Source organism: Pecten maximus, chromosome 17, assembly GCF_902652985.1.
Source record: "Pecten maximus chromosome 17, xPecMax1.1, whole genome shotgun sequence".
Taxonomy (NCBI): domain Eukaryota; kingdom Metazoa; phylum Mollusca; class Bivalvia; order Pectinida; family Pectinidae; genus Pecten; species Pecten maximus.
Window position 1 is genome coordinate 19,038,341 of NC_047031.1, and position 21,761 is coordinate 19,060,101.

General features: G+C 36.3%; 1 protein-coding gene and 2 long non-coding RNA genes across 4 annotated transcripts; 2 read left to right on the plus strand and 1 right to left on the minus strand.

The window, feature by feature from the left end:
* The first annotated feature begins 1,199 nt into the window (after positions 1 to 1,199).
* Positions 1,200 to 20,086, plus strand: LOC117315864 (zinc finger protein 26-like). 2 transcript variants are annotated; one of them, XM_033870270.1, is made up of 6 exons: positions 1,200 to 1,311; positions 3,033 to 3,292; positions 3,948 to 4,234; positions 4,877 to 5,293; positions 5,838 to 5,981; positions 16,677 to 20,086. In XM_033870270.1, exons 2-6 carry the CDS (start codon positions 3,033 to 3,035, stop codon positions 18,875 to 18,877), a joined length of 3,309 nt encoding a protein of 1,102 aa, XP_033726161.1. In that variant the 5' UTR covers positions 1,200 to 1,311; the 3' UTR covers positions 18,878 to 20,086. The 2 variants fall into 2 exon arrangements, with proteins under 2 accessions (XP_033726161.1, XP_033726162.1); XM_033870271.1 differs by lacking the exon at positions 16,677 to 20,086 and adding an exon at positions 8,580 to 12,943.
* On the minus strand, positions 13,138 to 13,471 carry LOC117315865. The gene is made up of 3 exons (XR_004529778.1): positions 13,386 to 13,471; positions 13,238 to 13,331; positions 13,138 to 13,191 (listed from the first exon to the last, which is right to left on the minus strand). It is a non-coding gene; the product is annotated as an uncharacterized LOC117315865 (long non-coding RNA).
* LOC117315866 lies at positions 13,310 to 13,889 on the plus strand. Its single transcript, XR_004529779.1, has 2 exons — positions 13,310 to 13,637; positions 13,686 to 13,889. It is a non-coding gene; the product is annotated as an uncharacterized LOC117315866 (long non-coding RNA).
* Positions 20,087 to 21,761: the final 1,675 nt, after the last annotated feature.

Here is a 21,761-nt window from a genome sequence, read left to right on the forward strand (position 1 = left end):
ATAATGATGTACCTGAATAATTAGTATAGTGACTAGGATTGGTGGTTGGGTGGCACAATGGCAACACATTCGCCTTACACCTAGGCGGCCGGGGTTCGATTCCCGTTTTGATATGAAAAGGTATGGGGGTGACCTGCCCGACCACGTAAACTTTTTCCGGATTCCTATTAGTAAGACTCATCACGCACTTCAATCCGGGGCCATCAAACGTTATTGATTTAAACATATTTTTATTGTTAAATATAACAACAGGAATAGGACACAAGTTATCGCAACTTCAAAACGCTTAAATTTCTTCCAATAATCATTATGTACATAATATGAATTTACAACATAACTACAGTATAAGAAATTTGAGAGAGAGAGAGAGAGAGAGAGAGAGAGAGAGTGTGTATTTTAGAATCTTTGCACGTGCGTAAATTCCACTGACCTAGGCCCGTTCGTTTACGCAGACAAACCGGTTCGACTGTTTTCTTGACGGATCTGTCGGTGTTAATAAAGGCCTGGAAAGTCTTTGTCATAACTTGTCTGAAAACAAAATAGGTCACCAGGTCCGTCCTTATTTCATAAACGAGCAACTCTGGTCCAACCGTTTGGATCACGATAAACGAAAACGGCCCTAGATCTAAAAAAACGAAGATATTTGGAACATTGTTGATATATCGTTTCACTTAGAAATGTTTATTTTTGATGACTTTTGCTTGATAAATAGCAAATATGGCCATTGTCTTCAAAATGTATAAGCTGTATTTTAACAGATTCCTTTACATACACGTGTACGTCTCTGTAAGTATTTTGGCGACCGGGTAAAAAACAGCTTTATATTTTAAGACAATATCCATGCATTCACCCACATAATCTTTTTATTCAACAAACATATATCATCTAACTTATTTATTATTACTTAAATAAAACAGATAGTTATATGAGATAATATATACTACCTGTATAAGAGCTATCTGACAAGTTAGAAACAGCGCATATTCGAATGAGCTAAAATGCAGACTCCCTCAATGCAGACCTCCGTGTGTTTTTCAGAGGTGAGCTTTAACATTGATCCTTCGACAGACCAATCGGTTCAGTTCGTAACAAATGCCCGATATTAATGGCTAAATTCGGAACCCAAGTAACTCCCGTTCGTCTTGACGTTTGTAGTCGTTACAGCTGTCCATTGCGGTAATAGTTAGATTTACGTCACATCCGGTATGCGCGCACCTGCTCAGTGACCTGGAATATACAGTTTACTAAAATTTTAACAATGAGACGAATACCAACGTAACCATTATATTTAGTTGAATTTTCATCTGCAAGGTGAGACATCAAATCAAGATTGACCGTATCCTCTGCTATCGTATGTTATACTGCCATAACTAATTGTACACGCTTTGAATAAGAAGGTGGGGGGATAGGGTGTTGGCACAGGGACTTGGTTTGCGCTTGCAGGTAAAAAGCAGTTTCTTGTTCGGACGTAGGCAGTTTAGCCGACATGCTGCTCCTTATTCGAGACAATAACAATCTAGTTTGGTAACTGATTGTTCTATTATGATTTGAGTGTTTGTTTTCGAGTGAATTTGCTCACTGTATGACTTTAATTTATTATCTGAATGCTATCCCAGACACTGGGCTTTTCATTATCACGTGACATTTAGTTAATGAATATTCATAAGGTACAATTTTAGTTTGTTTTCAACAGAGACCTATATCAATTTAGTATATAGGTCTCTGTTTTCAAGTGACTTACATATTTTTTATATACGATAAAATGATGTTTACAAATTCTTCTATCTCTGAATTGTTGAAATCGTGCTACAGAAGAATATTTTAAGCCATACCGATACATGTATTAAAATTCTAAGTTTTTCTGTGGAAATTAAAACAATTCGAAGAGTTGATATTACGTAATTATATTATAAGCTGTTCTCCATCAGTCTGCTAGACAACTCTGATTACTGTATTGTAATAAATGCAACAATCAGTTTCACAATTTATTGGACCAATCACAGGCGCCTGCATCTGGCAGGGTAGTTTTTATAAAAAAATATCTAAGCTCCTCATGATCACTCCCCACTATCAACAAGGCGTAACACTTGAAAATTAAATGTCAGATGACAAGAATGAGCTTTGATCAATTCAATTTTGATTTAAGTTCAGTCCAACGAAAATATCAAATGAATACAAACTTCATTATTAAAGGTATTCTTAGAATTCTTAAAAATCAATACATTTTAGCAGAACCGGACCGAGTCGAACATCGATGACCAGGTAGCTCAATTGGTAGAGCATGCGGCTATTGTTTGAACCCCGGTCTGGCTGCTATATTTTCTTTGTCTCCTTTTACACAGTGGTAATTCTTTTAATTTAATTTGTCGTGTGACAATGATCATGATTTCAAGATGAGAAATTAAAATGGACCTAAATTGGTTGTGATACCCGAAGATGCATCAACTGTGGAATGGAAATAGACTATATAATTTAGAGTGGTTTTGCAAGAGGCAATGTAGTCTGATTGGTGGACAGCTCTGTAAACAATACTAACTTTATAATCAGACTGTCTGTTTTAAAACCGTTCTAAGTAGCTAGTCTAGTGATATATACAGTATATATACCTAGCTACTTCTGTTCCAAAATTGATGCATTGACTGACCTTCAAGTGTTACACCTTTTTAGAAGAGTAAGGGGTAATATTTTTTGTTTATTATACCTGTCCTTATTTTACACTAAATAAAAAGTAGACTATAGAAATGCTATTTGAACCACATCCTCCAAAAAATCTGAAAGTTTGCCAATTTTAGGACAAGGTAGATATATACCTAACCCAAATATAAAGGACATTATATATATCAATGATTATTTCAGCTGGCAAAATCCCTGTTCAGTGTTCATATTGTGACAAATGATATGTGAATAGCTAGTGTCATAGAACTTGTTTGCAATAGTAAATTCTCAATGCCGTAATATTTGCTCAATTTGGAGTTTGTTAAATCTATAGTGAGGTTTGTTAAATCTATAGTAAAGCCTGATCTGTTTTTTAGATGGAGCCTGATCAGATTCCCGATGCTGACTGGCAGAGTGAGAGATCCCTTCTTGACTGCCTGTACTACCTGTACACATCTGGAACAGCCAGTGATGTTGCCTTTGTGGTTAATGGAGGCAAGGAACAAATCCTGGCCCATAAGACTATCCTGGTGTCTCGAAGCTCTGTATTCTGTGCAATGCTGGATGACCCTACCATTAGTAAATGGGAGATAACTCTCTTGGATACACAGCAGCACATTTTCTCACTTTTTCTAAGGTACCTGTGTAATTGTTTTTGCTCTCCAAACTGAACATTTTTAGCTGAATTAAAAGAGCATTGATACTGTTTTATTCATAGATTGGATTTTTTAAATTCTGAAAATTAGCTTCTAATTAATGAAATGGTTGGAAAATGAGATGAAAAAATAAATTTTGATACTATTATAATTAGTGTGCTTCAATTCATATTTTGATTTCCATTCAAACTATATAGTAGGACCCCATTTCTAACATAACAAGTGCAGAAAATGAATTTTGAAACAAATGCATATTGCAATAATGTTTACCATGCAAAGTATATATACGTAAAAATATATCTGAAACAAGATACAAACATATTGCACCTCTACAGCAAACCTTATATTGTCCCATACAGAAAAATAAGGATTGAAATTGAATGAAAAATAATTAAAAAAAAAACATTCCTAGAAGAAATTAAAAAAAAAACATTGTTAGAAGAAATATAGAAAAGTTAATTAATCTCAGATTCTCAGATAATTAGAAAGAATATTTCAAAGTTTTCATTTTATATAGGAATGAGTTTTTTACAAGTCTCAGAAAGCATAATAAAATATTTGAATTTAATTATTGTAAAACAAATGTCACTTGATACATGTGATCAGATTTTAAGTGATATTGATGTATTATTTCAGATACTTGTATACAGATACAATAGATTTGACTGTTGACTTGGCTACATCCCTGTTACCGCTAGCTCGCCAGTATTGTGTGAACCACCTTATCAGGAAGTGTGAGACATTCCTGAAAGAGAACTTTGCCTCCCAGAATGCTGTCATGTTTGTGCAGAACTCCAGACTACCTGACGCTGATACCCAAGAGGATGATATGGAAGACGGCGAGGATATGGCGGTAGAATCTGATGACGAGACGTCGCATGAAGAGTTGCCTTCTTCAGACCAGGATGAAAAATTACCTACAGGTAGCTTTACAAGCTCAATTTACAGTATTAAACTTATTCGTGAAAAACTCGAACTTCAATTCAGAAGTAGTGTATTCATTATGTAAATTTTGATATTTTATTAGAAACGTTTAATTTTGTTTGAAGAATTACTTAATATCCCAACTTACATTTGCTAGAAACAGTGTATGAAAGTATATATGAAAATTCCTTAGACAATATGTCTACAGAAAATTGAAATCCCATAGCCCAAGTCATTTTTCCATAGACCCATTTTGTAAACATATTGTTGAAAGTAGCATAACTGTCACGCAAATGCTTGCATCATCCAGTAATAACACGCTTGTTACGAGTAAAAAACCTCTATTGTAAGCTCTGATTTTGTATGATCATTTGTCAGAAAATATTGGAATGTTGTTTTCATGAATTGTAATGTATGTCAGGGCTCAAACTTTTCATAGTCAATGGGGCCAACACTTTGAAATTTTACATAGACCAACCAGGTTTTCTATAGCCTCGGACCATTGGACCACCTTAACTTTCGAACACTGTAGAAAGTGAATTTCGGCCTTGAAACATTAGTCTTTCTGTCAGACTTTAATTTCAATTTAGCAAAAACTAAGGAATGAAATTGTGAAAAAAATCTCTTTTTTTTTTATTCAGCGATGGATGACTGCATGAAGACAAAGTCTGAGGTGACAGAGATTGATCAAGGCAAGCTTCACCTTGATGGAGATGAAAATGGCTACAAGCGTTTGGTTGATGCTGACGGAAGTGATGACAAGCATTTGATTGGTGCAGATGATAATGGTAATAAACATTTTGACATTGCTGATGCAGATGGTGAAAAACATTTAATTGATAGTGATGAAGATGATAGCAAACATTTGGAAGACCAAGATAGTGAAAAACATTTGGATGACCAAGATAGTGAAAAACATTTGGATGACCAAGATAGTGAAAAACATTTGGATGGCCAAGATCGCGAAAAGCATTTGACTGACGAAGAAGACAAGCACCTACTTGAGGCTGATGCTCATCAGGATATTCCATTGAAGACAGTTTCTATACCAAGTGAAAGTAGGTTGTCTGAGAGTTTGTGTAAATATGGTTTGATTGATATCTAATTGAATATTATTAATTAACTCTACCTTGCAAATAATCCCAGTATTTGACCCTACATAAAAAATACTTCCTATAAATTTCATTCCAGTTTAAGTAAATATCAATAGTCTTAATGTACAAATTCTGACTAATAGCAGCTGTCTTTCCATCAACCGATGCTGAACTTCGAACAGGAATCTGAAGTGTTAGATTTTAAATATTACTGAATTTTTATGCTTCATGTAGGTACGTTGTATAACTGTTAGTAATATTGTTATGCATTCTTGGTACCTGTCTGAAAATTTTATTATTTTGTTGTGTACTTTGTTTTCTGTATGATAGAGACATTTATGTTGACAGATGAGAACACATGTTTTGATAAATTGCAAGTTCATTTCTGAATCAAAACCCTTGAAAATCTTGACCTGCTGAAATAAAATCCAGCTCATTTACTATAGTAATCAATAGAGGATTTTCTACTTGTACAAAATGTTACAGTATGTTTTTTTGTTGTTTCCAGATTTACAATCCCCAGTAGTTGATACTCCTGTAATAGAGGAAGCCTCAGCGATGGATCTCACAATAGATTCTTCCACGTCTAAAGTCCCGTCAGAAAGACCCAGTCAGCAAAAGCAGTATAACATGACCCCGGCCTACTCAGGAGGTAAGGTCTTTCTTTACTCAGTGGCTTTCAGTAAAGCATACAGGTTTGATTCCACAGTGGATTTTTATTCACAAACTATTTTGCAAAATCAATTTTTTGAGATTTTCTATTGTTTTTTGTTACGTACCTGGGAAAATCATCTTACTATGAAAAGTAAATTAATGTTGAATGTTTTTTACATTTAGAATTTAGAGTTTTAACATGAAAATAGTCAAGTCCAAATTTACTGTGTTACTATATTGTAGAATATAAAACTATTGTGAAGCCAATCCTGTATGTAGTGTACTTCATCATGATAGTCAAATAACAGATTTTCCATCAGGTTTAATACTATGCAACAAAAAAAAACCACACCATATTTTTAATCTGTAATAAGCCGAAACCAACACATACACTGTCTAAAAATAGCCAGTTGAATTGGCTTATTACAGAACAGAGGCATGTGTTCATTGCTAGATAAATACAATATATGATATATACTGCAACGTCTGCATTAAAAGTTATATTAGTGTACAAAATTTCCACAATTCAAAGTAAAACATCTACCTTACCCCATATCTCAAGGTTTAGTCAGTGATAGTGAGATTTAAACAATAGTTATTGTCTCGGCATCATTAAAGAATGTACCAGTTTTACTGTTCTGCCTGAGGTTACATATGATAGCAGGTCATGTTTAACTCAGCTTCTCGGAAAGTACAGGTGTATATGTCAGTAAATTTGATTTGGTATTATAAGATAGCTCTAGATTACAGAAAATACACACAAATCAAGACAAAAGATTCAGGACGTTTTGTGTCTAATTTTTGATTTAAAAAAATAAATATTATGGATTAAAAAAAATCCATGAGATTTGGTGGATGTAGAGAATTTGCAATGACTCCTTGAATTATATATATACCTGTAATGAGTGATTTTTGAAATGGTCTGAAAATCTATATGTACAAAAGGAGGTTCCAGTATTCCTGTCTATCTGAGGGTTGTGTTTAACTCAGTTTCTCAGAAATAATGTGTACCTATAGCTAGCAACTTAATCTTGGTCAATAGTTATAGAAATATTAGATCTGCATAAATCAGGATAAAGATAGGGATTATGTGCTTTGTCCAATTTCTGGGTGAAAATCATAAATTCAAATTTTCAATAATTAAATCTGTCAGCAATTTTCAAATTGACCTGAAAATCTGTATATATTTCTATTATACAATGTAATATATATTTTAGCAAATAAAATATGGTTTTGAATCATAAGCGTGTTTCTGAATTTTATGTGTTTTGGGATTACAATATTAAGTTATTTTGGAAAGGAAATCTTGTACTGGAAGAATACTTGGCCTATGGTTTTTGTACAGAATTCTTGTTTATTTATATAAAGTAATCAGGATATATCATATATATCATTTGTATCCAGCTGATATATATATGTTTGCAATAATTGTGAAAAAAAAGTCTTGATTTGGAAGTACTTTCCAGTTGACATGAAGGAGGATGTTTTGTTGATGATAAAATTTAAATTGTATACACATCACCTGGTGGGTATAACAACCCTGATGTATTTTAGGGTTGTTACAATATGCATTGGAGATTTAGGTCTATGGACATTGATGTTTACGGACATGGTTGTTTTACAGACATTTTTGTTTACCACATTGTTGTTTTGCGGACATTGTGGTTTACTGATCATGACATTGTTGTTTTACAGAGATTGTAGTTTGCTGACATTGTAGTTTACTGACATTATTGTGTTACAGACATTGTTGTTCACTGAAATTGTTTTATTGCCATGGGCATTGTTGTTTTATGGGCATTGTTGTTTTATGGACATTGTGGTCTACAGACATTGGTGTTTACTGACATTTTTGTGTACTGACATTGTTGTTTTAGGTGATTTTGGTTTACTGACATTGAGCTTTACGGACATTGTTGTTCATGATCACAGACATTGAAGTTTACGGACATTGTGGTTTAATAATGGAATAACTGCCATACACTGATAAGAAGGTCGATAAGGATTAGGTTATCTTTGTGAGGAACCAACAGTGTTTATGGAGTGTACTGTCCTGTTCTCATGATTACACTTATGATGTCATTGTGGCAAATTCAGATATATGATATGCAAATACCACTATGAGGATATATGTACAGATTTGAATTGTGTCCTTCTATCACAGTTTTTGTGCTGTGTGGGAGCTTTCTGCTAATGGACAGTTCTGTTTGCTCTAGTGATCAAGGTTGATGTGTCAATTCACTATAGCATATTTAGTCTGTTACAGAAATCTGTTATATCATAGATTTGTGCATTTACAGTCAGTTGTTAACTGTAAGCGTATCTATCCAGGAAAGAGAAAATAATGTATTGAATAAAGATATGTTTTAATGGAAACTATTTGTTTGTTTGCTGGGTTTATGGGTCTACAATGTCTGTAGTTGGTGACCTATGCAGGGTAACTTTGCAGTGAAAATTGTAAACAATCTTGGTTTTGTGAAGACGCTGTGCCTGTGTCCCTTGTATCGAAGTGACGAGTGTTTAGAATAGTGATATAATGAAGATGCTGCCTCTCTGCCTTGGCCTATTGACTCAACTTGTACCTGTTTTTCTACAGATGAAGAAATGGTGGATGTTGGCGACAGAAGTGGCGAGACAACGCACCCAGATGAGCCGTCGTATGTCGTAACCAGTATGGTCCGTGGACTAAAGCCAAAATGTCTGCAGATACACTCTGGATGGCAGCCTCATGGCTGTCATACATGTGGAAGGATGTTCTTCGATTTAAACACTTTACAAGAGCATGAAATCACCCACAAAGTGAAACAGGAACCCGGCACTGAAACGGAATCTGATTCTGTTGAATATACACATGGTTCTATGTCCGAACTCAAGTTTTCTGAGATGAATCATCTATCCCGTTTTGATGGTGGTGTCAGAAATCCTGATAATGAATTTGAGAAAATGTATAAGACTTCAAATATTCCCCCAGGTTCTACTACTGACAGCACACCAGAACAGTCCGATTCCTCTTCAAATTTTCAGGAGGATACTGCGTTGCCGGAACTGTGGACAACTCCAACAAAGTTGAATTCTGCATCTGCTGTAGGGTCCTCCCAGCAAAACAAACACTTGAGGATCAAGATGTTGGGGATGCCGTTCAGCTGTCAGGGCTGTGGACGTGGCTTCCAACTTGAAACCCAACTGGAGGAGCATTACAAAAAATACTTGTGGAATAAAACGTTTAAATGCAAGCAGAATGGCAATCATCATCTCAATGCACACACAAATGAAGTCCATCAGTCTATGGCTAATTTTGACTGTAAGCATTGTGGAATGAATTTCAGAAACGAAAATTCGTACAAGGAACATTTTGCGAAGGAACATGGCGAGGGCAATCCTTTTCAGTGTGAATTGTGTGATCGAGACTTTAAATCTCGTTTAGGGCTAAAACTTCACATGATGGGACACACTGGTGAACGACCTCATGTGTGTAGTATTTGTGGTAAGGGTTTCCGTCAGAAAATTTCTTTGTTAACACACATCAAGAAACACAACGATGAAGATGTCCATTCGTGTAATGTATGTAATGATAAATTCCGTACACCTGTGTTGCTACGCAACCATCTCGCCACTCATACACGGGTGCGTGCGAACCGGATAATCCCGTGTGTACGATGTGGGAAACAGTTCAAGGATGAAAGGTTTTATATGAAACACATGGAAACTCACGGGGTCAGCATGACTTTGGCCTGCCAACATTGTGAACTGCAATTTGAGGATGAAGAATTGTACAATGTGCATTGTACAAAGGAACATGAGGGCATGACATTTGACGAACCAGGTAATCTTTGTTGTGGACAGTGCACAAAAACTTTCAGATCTGAAAAGGCTTTTAACAATCATTTGAGGATTCATATGAAAATGAATGAGAACCGTCAGAAATGCGAGACCTGTGACTTGGTGTTTGCATCTCTTGAGCTTCTGCAACAACACAATCGTATACATGACAAAGACAAATCGTTTCAGTGTGAAATATGTGGAAAGCAGTATAAGTCGAAATGTGCCCTTGTCCGCCATGTCATGTTCCACACAGGAGACTGGAAATATAACTGTGAATTATGTGGACGAGGATTAAGCTCAAATGCAGAATTAAAGAAGCACATGTTGGCACATTCGTCCGAGAAATCGCACATGTGTGATGTATGTGGAAATCGATACAAAAATCAGGTAACGCTGGATCGGCACCTTATGAGTCACCGTGGCGACCGACCACATGTTTGCGAGATCTGCGGAAAGGGTTACACGGACAAGTATCAACTGAAGATGCATCTGAAGGCACACGCCAGAGAGAAACCATTCAAGTGCGATATCTGTAGAAAGGGATTTGATGACAGTGATGCGTTACTTACACACACTCTCGAACACATGGGCAAGAAATTATTCAAGTGTGACATCTGTTCCAAGTTCTACAGTAGGGATTCAGCACTGAAAGTCCATCTCAGAATTCACTCCGGAGAAAAACCATATAAATGTGAAATGTGTGGGAAAAAATTCACCAATTTAGGCGACAAACAGCGTCACATCAAAATCCATACGGGAGAGAAGCCCTTTATCTGTGACATCTGTGGCAAAGGATTCTCTGATAAAAAATACCTGAGAAAACATACTCTTAGTAATGCCCATAAACCAGATCTTATCCACATTTAGTCCTTGATCACCATCTCAAACTTAATAATGTATATAAACTTCCATGCTCCTCAAACTTAATCATGTATACATATACATATATATACTTCCATGCTCATGTCAAACCTGGCTGTTTTCTTCGTTAGGAAGATTATAAGGGAATAATCACAGGGTTTCAATAACACTGTACATCAGAACAGGCATTATAATTATTGGTAATTTATTATATCTTTTGAAACCATATGTAGAATTGTTATATTTAGACAGCATCAAATAAAGCTGTTAATAACATTATTTTGAAGTTTGATCAAATCAACCAGGTGAGCGATACAGGCCCTCTGAGCCTCTTGTAATTATTGGTAGTTTGTTACCTGACATGATCTTGAGAGACATTGACAGCACATGTACAAGTTTTGACACTTAATGTTTTATTCTTGAGCTAACTGTTACAGCCACATTACCACTGATATAGAAATGTACTCCACAGTGGGATCGATCAGACATGGATTTTCGACAGTCAATGAGCCGGCGCGTACTGTAGTAAATCAGTATAAGAAGTCTGCAGTATATTCATATTTGTGTAAAGGAAAATCTATAGACAACAAAATATTGGAGTTTGTTTTCACCGATGTATATATATACTGTTGTAAATAATTAAGCCAAAAACCCTTTTTCCTCTTCAACCTGTAGTAGAATATAGTCATGCAGTTTGTGAGGTTTTGGTTTTCACATTTTTCAAATTTTTCACATTTTCTGTATATAAATAGACCTAGAATATATACTAGTAACCAGATTCTGTAATTAGAGCTGGTGATTTTATACCAGAGTTACCTCCCTGGAATACTTTTACCAGAGAGTGGCTTTACACTGGATTTATTACCTCACTGGAATACTGTTACTAGATCTAGAGAGTGTTTTTACACAGGAGTCGGAGTTACCTCCCTGGAATCCTATATTCTAACTGGGTGGGTTTTATGTGGTTGTTTTCTAGGGGTGAAACGGTTTACCGTGGTGTAACTGAACCGCAGTGTTTTTCTTTCGGTTTGGTACACGGTATATATAGCAAATTACCTGAGTCGCGTTTTGATTTGTCCATCAATTAGAGATAATGCCCTTTTTTATATTATTGTTATTTCCATCTTATCCGGGATCTCCTCTCTGAATTTTTGACAGACATATTTCTTTAAAACTTGTTAGGCTTTACATTCATGATATGTTATAGAGTTTTGAGTGTTTTTTGATTTGTCGGTTAATGAAAGTATTTAATGCCTGTTATTTCAGTTATGTGATCTTATCTGGAGATATTTGGCTATATTGAAAGTGATAGCCAAAAACAATTATCCAATCAAAATGCTGCTTACAAATTAAAGGTCACAGATCTGTGACCTTTAATTTGTAAGCAGCATTTTGATTGGATAATTGTTGTTATGTTATCATATTTTAGCATTTTATCAAAAGAATCTATGCCACACTTGAGCATCATATGGCCATTTATTGTGTACACTTTACTCCGGCTGTTGAAAACGAACAAACATGACTGAGTCATAATTCTGAAAATCACATCACGGATTCCCCGATATATCAATAAATCATCATTAGTCATTAGAGGCTGAAATTTAATCTACTTAAAATAAACAAAAGTTTGTTTACAGTATATGAAATTAATGAAGTCATGTGAATGAAATATTATATTTTAAACTGACTTTTGACAGTTTAAAGAAACAGTTTTTAAATGTTACCAATTCAGGAAAAGGCACATTATTTCACGTCATTACTATATATAATCAGGATATACCCTTAACTTGAAATTTACATTTATAATAGCCTGAAAATTAAGATAACACATAATGTTGTTAAAATATCTGGTTCACCAATGTATGTTTCTTTTATACTTAAGTAAATTCTGTCCTTAAATTTCGACACAGGAAGCTTAAAGACGGTAAAAATCCTCTGAGATTCAACTGTTCTTGATTACAAAGATTTAAGTATAGGGCTACAAACATTGGGGTTCACTTGAGACCCAACTGTTCTTGATTACAAAGATTTAAGTATAGGGCTACAAACATTGGGGTTACCTTGCGACAGAACCCTAGCTACCCAGCTGTCGTTTTGTATATCACACACTTAGCTGTATTAATATTCCTGATCTTATCTCATTTTAACATTGATGTTCCTGCGCATTATAGGAAATTGCCACTCATGTAATTATAAATTGAAAACTTTTGTGCAGCAAGGGTTTAAGGGTTTGAAACATTTGCTGTTTGATTTTAGGATGTCCTCAAATGACCAAAAACAAAAACTCCCAAAAAACTAATGCCTTAATTTGGAAGAATAAAAACAGTACAGAATTGATGTTGGGAATTAGCTTGTGATTATTTAATTAGCATCCTTTCGAATTTGGTAGGAAAAACACTGTCGATCAAGGTCCACATACTTATGTGTAAACAGCATTATGTATCTAACATATACAGAATACTTAGGAGTTGGGAATTGATGTCAACTCATTTTAACATATATGTATCAGGTATAAACATGTTCACCTGGATCGTTCAGGTACATGTAATCTGTACTGATGAACATGTTCACCTGGATCGTTCAGGTACGTGTGATCTGTACTGATGAACATGTTCACCTGGATCGTTCAGGTACGCATTTGATCTGTACTGATGAATATGTTCACCTTGATTGTCCCGGTACACATGTACATGTGATCTGTACTGATGAACATGTTCACCTGGATCGTTCAGGTACATGTAATCTGTACTGATGAACATGTTCACCTGGATCGTTCAGGTACGTGTGATCTGTACTGATGAACATGTTCACCTGGATCGTTCAGGTCGCATGTGATCTGTACTGATGAACATGTTCACCTTGATTGTCCGGGTACACATGTACATGTAATCTGTACTGATGAACATGTTCACCTGGATCGTTCAGGTACATGTGATCTGTACTGATGAACATGTTCACCTGGATCGTTCAGGTACGCATGTGATCTGTACTGATGAATATGTTCACCTGGATCGTTCAGGTACGCATGTGATCTGTGACTGATTAAAAACAAACATTTGACATGGATGTTTTACAAGAACATTAATATGTTTTACATGGATGTTTTACACAAACATTTTACATTGTTGTTTATCAGAATAATGTCCCCTTTTTATTTATTTCTCAGTTTGTTGATCGAGTGTGATTTTAAATATTAAATATTCTATACTTTGAAACCAATAAACCACAAATTGGTTTTTTTTTTTTTCAAACGGAGACTTAGAATATATATACAGCAAATAAAAAAATGACAATAGATTATGGTTCTGACAAAGATACCTATTGATTGTATTGTTTTGTTGACTACATATACACACCCTGGTAACTTAAGGCAGCTGTGACTGATCATGAATTGACTGTTATTTGTGTGCTTTACCAGAATATGTGTTTATGTGATTGTCCAATAAGTTAACTGCATGTCAAATAAGTTACTTGCAGCCACCTAATTGGTTACCTATAACTGTCCAATTAGTTACCTATAACTGTCCAATTAGTTACCTATAACTGTCCAATTAGTTACCTATAACTGTCCAATTAGTTACCTGTAACTATCCAATTAGTTACCAGTAGCTGTTCAATTATAGTTACCTATAGCTGCCCAATTAGTTACCTGTTGCTGACCAATTAGTTACCTGAAACTACCCAATGAGTTACCAGTAGCTGTTCAATTAGTTACCAGTAGCTGTTCAATTAGTTACCAGTAGCTGTTCAATTATAGTCACCTGTAGCTGCCCAATTAGTTACCGGTAGCTGCCCAATTAGTTACCTGTGTCTGACCACTTAGTTACCTGTAGCTTACCAATAAGTTACCTGTAGCTGCCCAATTAGTTACCAGTAGCTGTTCAATTAGTTACCGGTAGCTGCCCAATAAGTTACCTGTAGCTTCCCAATTAGTTACCTGTCGCTGCCCAATTAGTTACCTGTAGTTGCCCAATTAGTTACCTGTATATATACGTAGCTGTTTCATTAGTTACAAGTAGCTGCCCAATTAGTTACCTGTAGCTGTTCAATTAGTTACCTGTAGCTGTTCAATTATAGTTTCCTGTAGCTGTTCAATTAGTTACCTGTAGCTGTTCAATTAGTTACCAGTAGCCACCCAATTAGTTACCTGTAGCTGCCCAATTAGTTGCCTGTAGCTGTTCAATTAATTACCTGTATAGCTGTCTAATTAGTTACCTGTACCTGTTCAATTAGTTACTAGTAGCTGTTACCTCAATATTTCTTATAAGTTACCTGTATCTTTTCTAATAAATTGTCTGAGACTGGCCAGTAAGTTTCCTGTAGCTACATGTATGGGATAAGCTACCTGTAACAGTTGAATAAGTTTACAAACCAACACAAATGCCCATGCCAGGGTGACAACATCGGTTCCCTTTCTCTTCAAGAGTTTTCTACTTCTGCTGAATGCTCAGCATTATGGGAGTGTAACAAAAGTTTCAACCATTGTCAATATAAGTGATGGGATAAGTTGTCCTGTTGACCCTTAGCAGTATGTTTCGGTGAAGTAACACTATAAAGTCGGCTTCAGTTTCACGATATCACATGGAGACACCCATTACCAACATGCTACAGTCTCCCAAAGCACATGCATTTATAAACATGGAAGGCCATCTTCAATGACCATAGTTGTTGATAGGACGTTGATCAATACAAAACCAAAGCAAACATAATGTGGGTTTTCTGATTTTTTGTTGGGCATGTGAGCTTATGCTGTGGTGTTGCTCCCGGATCCGTTATCTGGTCATCAAGCTGTCGTCCCTCTGTACGTTGTCAATGTTTTCAATTTAAATAACTTGTAATTATAAATAACCAAGAGTCCCAGAAATTAGATATGTGGCCAATATGTAACAGCTGGGATGAACGACCTTGACCTACCTTCAATGTAAGAGGGGGTCAGATATGCTAAAATATTCAAATGACTTCTTGTCAATGACCAAGGGACTAGATGTCCTAAATTAGGTCTGAAGGGATGAAGGGCTACCAAATGCAAGATTGTGCCAATTAATGGCCTTGACCAGCTTCCAAGGTTACAAACTAGGGGTCAAATGTTCTAAAATCTTTAAACAATGACTTCTCATTAACCATGAGTCCCAGAAACCTGATAAATCAGGCCAGAAGTATAGCTTAAAGGTCTACAAAAAAATCTTAAAGGTCTACAAAATATATTGAAATTAGCCTTGTTTTATATTTGAATAAATCAGTTTAGTATCGCTATAAATGACCTAGACCTACTTCAACATTACATTTAAAGAAGTATACAAGAGCAATACAGGTCCATTAGGCCTTTTTCTATTACATATGTATTATTATGCTCATTGATTCATGAACAGTTCCTGCAGTAAAGTGTTAAATAACTTTGTTCAATCATTTATTTGATGTGCCATCTTGAAAATTTCGTAAGTCACATAAATTTTGATTTTGTCCAAGTGACATGGTGTCAAGGGACATGAATGCGTATAATGTCAGACTTTCTGTACAACATCTTTGTTAGAGGTTTGCCTTTGTGATCTAAGACTTCAAATTCCATTATTTTACCAAACGCACAGCATGTGTGTGGATCCAACTACATGGATGTTTCTTTAACATATACCAATTATGTCATCAACATAGCAAATGTATGTGCAAGTCACAGCGACCTATATTTTTCATTTGAATATCTTTGGTTTCGGCTAGCTTTAGCCATATTATTTCAGAATATTCTAACAATATTTTTATTCATTATTTATTCATGTAAACATACATTTTTTTATGATTTTGGATTGGAAAGCAAGCTTAAGCTGATATTGATGCCTTTCTTAAGATACATTTATCTTATATTGGAGCCTTTTCTATTCAATTGTTATCCTACCAATCAGGATGTATTGGGTATATATTGATATTAGAAAAAACCTTTCTGTCAATATTTCATTTGTCGGCTTACTCATGTAACCATTGTTCTGCTGACAAGTAAAACTTACACCTCTTTTTTCAGCGGAAACTACTATGGATACGACATTTACCACAGTCAAGGTAGAACTACCACAGGACCCTAGATTCACCCAAACAGAAGGTGTCAGAAGATGGGCCGATGGTTATTCTCCAACGGAGGTTGTCAGAATGGCCAATGATAATACCTTAACGGAGGGTGTCCAGAGGCCAGGCGTCGGAAATTCTCCAACAGAAGGATTCCAGAGGCCAGATTATGGATACAGTCAAACGGAAGGTGTCCAGAATTCTGTAACTGAGGGTGTCCAAAGTCATGACGATGGGAATACTGGAAATGAGAGTGCTGGAGGTCATGAAAATAAATATTCTCAAATTGAGGATATCAAATGTCATGGCGATAAATACTCTCAATTTGAGAGTGTACCAAAGCAAAGCCATGGGTATAACCTTACTGGGGCTGTCCAAGGTCGTGGGCAGAGACTAGTTATTGCAAGGTCCGCACACAAATTCCTGCATCAGGATATTTGTAAAAAAGAATTCTTTGATCACATTTCCCTGGATGAAAATGTGAAAACAGGAAATAAACTTGCCATGTCTGAACTCCCTACATCCTCTAATACTGAGTCTTCATCCAGAGTCCATGTTACTGAATCCAAGATGGTTTCACTTTCCGAAGGAACTGTTGGATCTGCTTTGGACTCTGATTGCATGGATGAAACTATTGAGAACTTCCCAACGTCCCAACAAAATAAACATCTGAAAATCAATGTGATTGACCCATTTAAATACAGTACCAGTAGTGGTAACTTTAGAGTTGAATCCACACTAAAGAGACACAGCAAACATCACATTTCAAAGACAGAGTCCAAACAAAAATCTGATAATTGTCAGAAAACAGTAACTCAGAAGAACTCCCCTGATGCAAACACATCAAAAGCATTGACAAGAAGGAAATCAAAATTGCAAGAACAGTTAAGGTGCAGAGACTGCGGGAAAAAATTCTGGTTTGAAAATGCATATAAGAAACACATGCAGAAGCACCATCAAGGGGTTAATCCCTACCAATGTAATTTGTGCACGAAAGAACTTAAATCTCGTCAAAGGTTTAAAATGCACATGATGGTCCATACCGGTGAGAGACCCCATGTGTGCAGCATCTGCAGTAAAGGATTTCATTTGAAAGTCTCTCTACAGAACCACGAAATCGTAAGTCATGGACAATCGCCTTACATATGTTCTGTTTGCGGCGAAGAGTTTAAGAAGAAAGCCTCCCTTAATCGACACCGGAAATCTCATCAGGCAACAGATGCCAAATTTCGGTGTGACAATTGCCGCAGAGAATTTAAATATGAAAAGGCATATAAGAATCACTTAGCAACTCTGCAATGTGTATCTGTGGACCAACAGTCCTCGTATCCATGTGACATTTGTGGGAAAGTAAAATTGACTTTGGAGTTACTCAAAAAACATAAATATCTACATTCAGAGGAATTGTGTGATTTTTGTGGTCGACAGTTTAAGTCCCAGGAAGGACTTAAACGCCACATGTTGTTTCACACGGGTCGATGGCCTTACAAATGTGAGCAATGCGGACTTGGTCTTGCAACGAAGAAAGTATTAAAATCTCACTTGTTGAAGCATTCGAACGAGAAATCCCACATGTGTGACGTCTGTGGATCGGCCTATAAGACAAAGTACTCGCTGGAACGACACCTGATCACACACCAAGAAATAAAACCACATGTATGTGATGTTTGTGGGAAGAGTTTCGTAGGGAAACATCAACTTACTCACCACTTAAAGGGACATGCTAAAGAAAAGCCGTTCAACTGTAATATTTGCCGAAAAGGTTTCGACGATTCAGTCGCACTTCTCGAACATACCGTAGAACACGTGGGTCAGAAATTACACAAGTGTGACATCTGTGGAAAGTTCTACAGTAGAGATTCGGCACTTAAAGTCCATCTCAGAATTCACACCGGTGAAAAACCATATAAATGTGAAATGTGTGGAAAAAATTTCACTAATTTGTGTGACAAACAGCGTCATGTTAAGATCCACACGGGGGAGAAGCCCTTTGTTTGTGACACTTGTGGTAAAGGATTCTCCGACAAAAAATACCTTACGAGGCACAGACGCTCCGGAGCCCACAATAAGGATAGTATCCAGTTTAGAAATGTTGATTATAGTAACACAGTTAGCAACGAGTTATCTGGGGAAGGGCCCTCGAGTTCATCTCCAGTATAGAAAAGGAATTTAGAAAAAAAGACTTCCAGGAAAATATTAGTCTGTTAGGAAGATAATACTTTTATTCCTATTGGACTGTGATGTGTTCAATGATTTCTGTGACTGTTGTACTAGTCCTGGACAGATGGTTTCCTGTGGCGTGCGCTCTTCTATGTACCCTATGCGCACTGTAAAGTTGTTTATTTCTACAGGGCTAACATTTCACATTTGTCCATGTTTGACACAGTTATTAGTTTTGCACGACCTTACATTTGTATATACAATGTCTCTTTATGGACGTTAGTCGTGTCTGACAGTTTGGTCGTAGCTGACATTTGGTCGCTTAATTGAGTTTACTAGTATAGTAAATGACATGGGTTGCCATAGCGACCATCTGGATTAAGTGACTCCCTCTCATATGTGACCATATTTTTCACTCCCAATGTTAGTTATTATACTAGTTACCAGAACCTGGATTATATCACTACCCGTCATCTGTGACCTTTTTTATTAACTTCCTTGGAAGGTCACTTTTGACAGGTTTGACTATATACAGTATAACTGTTTGTATTGGGACTCCTCAGTTAGGTAGTTAGTATGTCCGCATGCGCAGTTGGCAACGAACATTTCCTATGCTTAGCGCTCCATAGGATATGTTTGTTGCCAACTGCGGGCATCCTACTGTATACACAGTCCAAATGAGGTACAATCCGTATATTTACATCAAATCAATTGTTTAAATACAGTACAAAGAAATTAAAATTCAGCGTGTATTGTCATAGAGTTAGTAGTGACGTGGTCAAGTGTTCTTTAGGAACTGTACGCTTCAGCCATTTGTCGTTATATTAGCTTACCCTGTAGAGAAGTCAAATATGCACCCATTTCCACAATATTCAGTTTAGTTTTTGACAAAATACTCACTTGACATTAGCTTTTTCTGCAGAGAGGAAACAGGAAAATGCTAAAATTACATTGATCAGTCCTTTCATAACGGTGCTGTTTAGTCCAGTAACGTTGAACTAATTATGTTAGATTCCCATACTTATTAATCCGCTGAGCCTATTTGCACTCCGTATGTGCTTATTCATAGTCACAGTTGACTTAGTCGAGATGTAAATATTACTATAAATGCTGCTGTGGATGTTTTACTATGTTATCTGATGTCTGGAAGATCATCAGTTTGGTGTATATTAAGGCTAATATTTTTGTTTACATAAAAGTTGTTTGTGACTTCTCTGTCCAGTATATATGTTTCTGGTCCTAGTTTAATACAAATTCTTTATTTGAAGGGAATTTCTTCCACTTAAAATTTCCATTAGAAAACATTACATAATAAAAGGAAAAGTACCTACTGGGTACTGTAACGTTTACTTCTACAGGGCTAACATGTCACATTTGTCCATGTTTCGACCTAGTTTACAGTTATTAATTTTGCACGACCTCACATTTGTTTATACAAAGTCTCTTTATGGACGTTAGTCGTGTCTGACAGTTGGTCTCATGTGACCATATTATACTTGTTTACCAGAACCTGGATTGACTTCTCACTTAAATCCAATTATCGTACTGCTCTAATGGAAAATTTTAAGTAAGAAATTTCCTGAAGATAAGGAATGTTGTCGAATTGCAAGCCAGGTATACGTACAACGATATGATAAACAGCGACCAGTACTTGCTGGAGACAAAGTTGGTTAAATTGAAGATTTTTCTGGCAAGGGGAGATGAATAATGTTTTCAGCTATAGCTGTATGTATTCAGGCTTGTCTGTATTTCTCATACTGTATATGTAATTATATACCCGATTATTGGCAATATGTTTCATTTCATAACCGATGTGAATGCTTATAATGTAAATAATACATACAGGAGAGTAAGTATAGAAGAATTAGTGTAAATTTGGTGAAAGTCAGGTAACTTAAAATCTAGGGTAATTAGGGTTATTTGAAATTAAGTATAGGTAGCTACATGAAGGATAGTTAGAATTATTGGACATTTGGAATAGGAGGAAGGGTTGATCGATACTCATTTTGGAATAAGTAGGTTATTAGATTAGGATATTGTTTAGGTGCTGTGAATGTTATTCTTGACTGAATTCTAGGGGAGATAGGGTTGTTCTAGGGGAGATAGGGTTGTTCTAGGGGAAATAGGGTTGTTCTAGGGGAAATAGGGTTGTTCTAGGAGAGATAGGGTTATTCTAGGGGAGATAGGGTTATTCTAGGGGAGATATGGTTATTCTAGGGGAGATAGGGTTATTCTAGGGGAGATATGGTTATTCTAGGGGAGATAGGGTTATTCTAGGGGAGATATGGTTATTCTAGGGGAGATATGGTTATTCTAGGGGAGATAGGGTTATTCTAGGGGAGGTAGGGTTATTCTAGGGGAGATAGGGTTATTCTAGGGGAGATAGGGTTATTCTAGGGGAGATATGGTTATTCTAGGGGAGATAGGGTTACTCTAGGGGAGATAGGGTTATTCTAGGGGAGATATGGTTATTCTAGGGGAGATAGGGTTATTCTAGGGAGATAGGGTTATTCTAGGGAGATAGGGTTATTCTAGGGGAGATATGGTTATTCCAGGGGAGATGGGGTTATTCTAGGGGAGATGGGGTTATTCTAGGGGAGATAGGGTTATTCTAGGGGAGATAGGGTTATTCTAGGGGAGATATGGTTACTATAGGGGAGATAGGGTTGTTCTAGGGGAGATAGGGTTGTTCTAGGGGAGATAGGGTTGTTCTAGGGGAGATAGGGTTATTCTAGGGGAGATATGGTTACTATAGGGGAGATAGGGTTATTCTAGGGGAGATAGGGTTGTTCTAGGGGAGATAGGGTTATTCTAGGGGAGATATGGTTATTCTAGGGGAGATAGGGTTATTCTAGGGGAGATATGGTTATTCTAGGAGAGATAG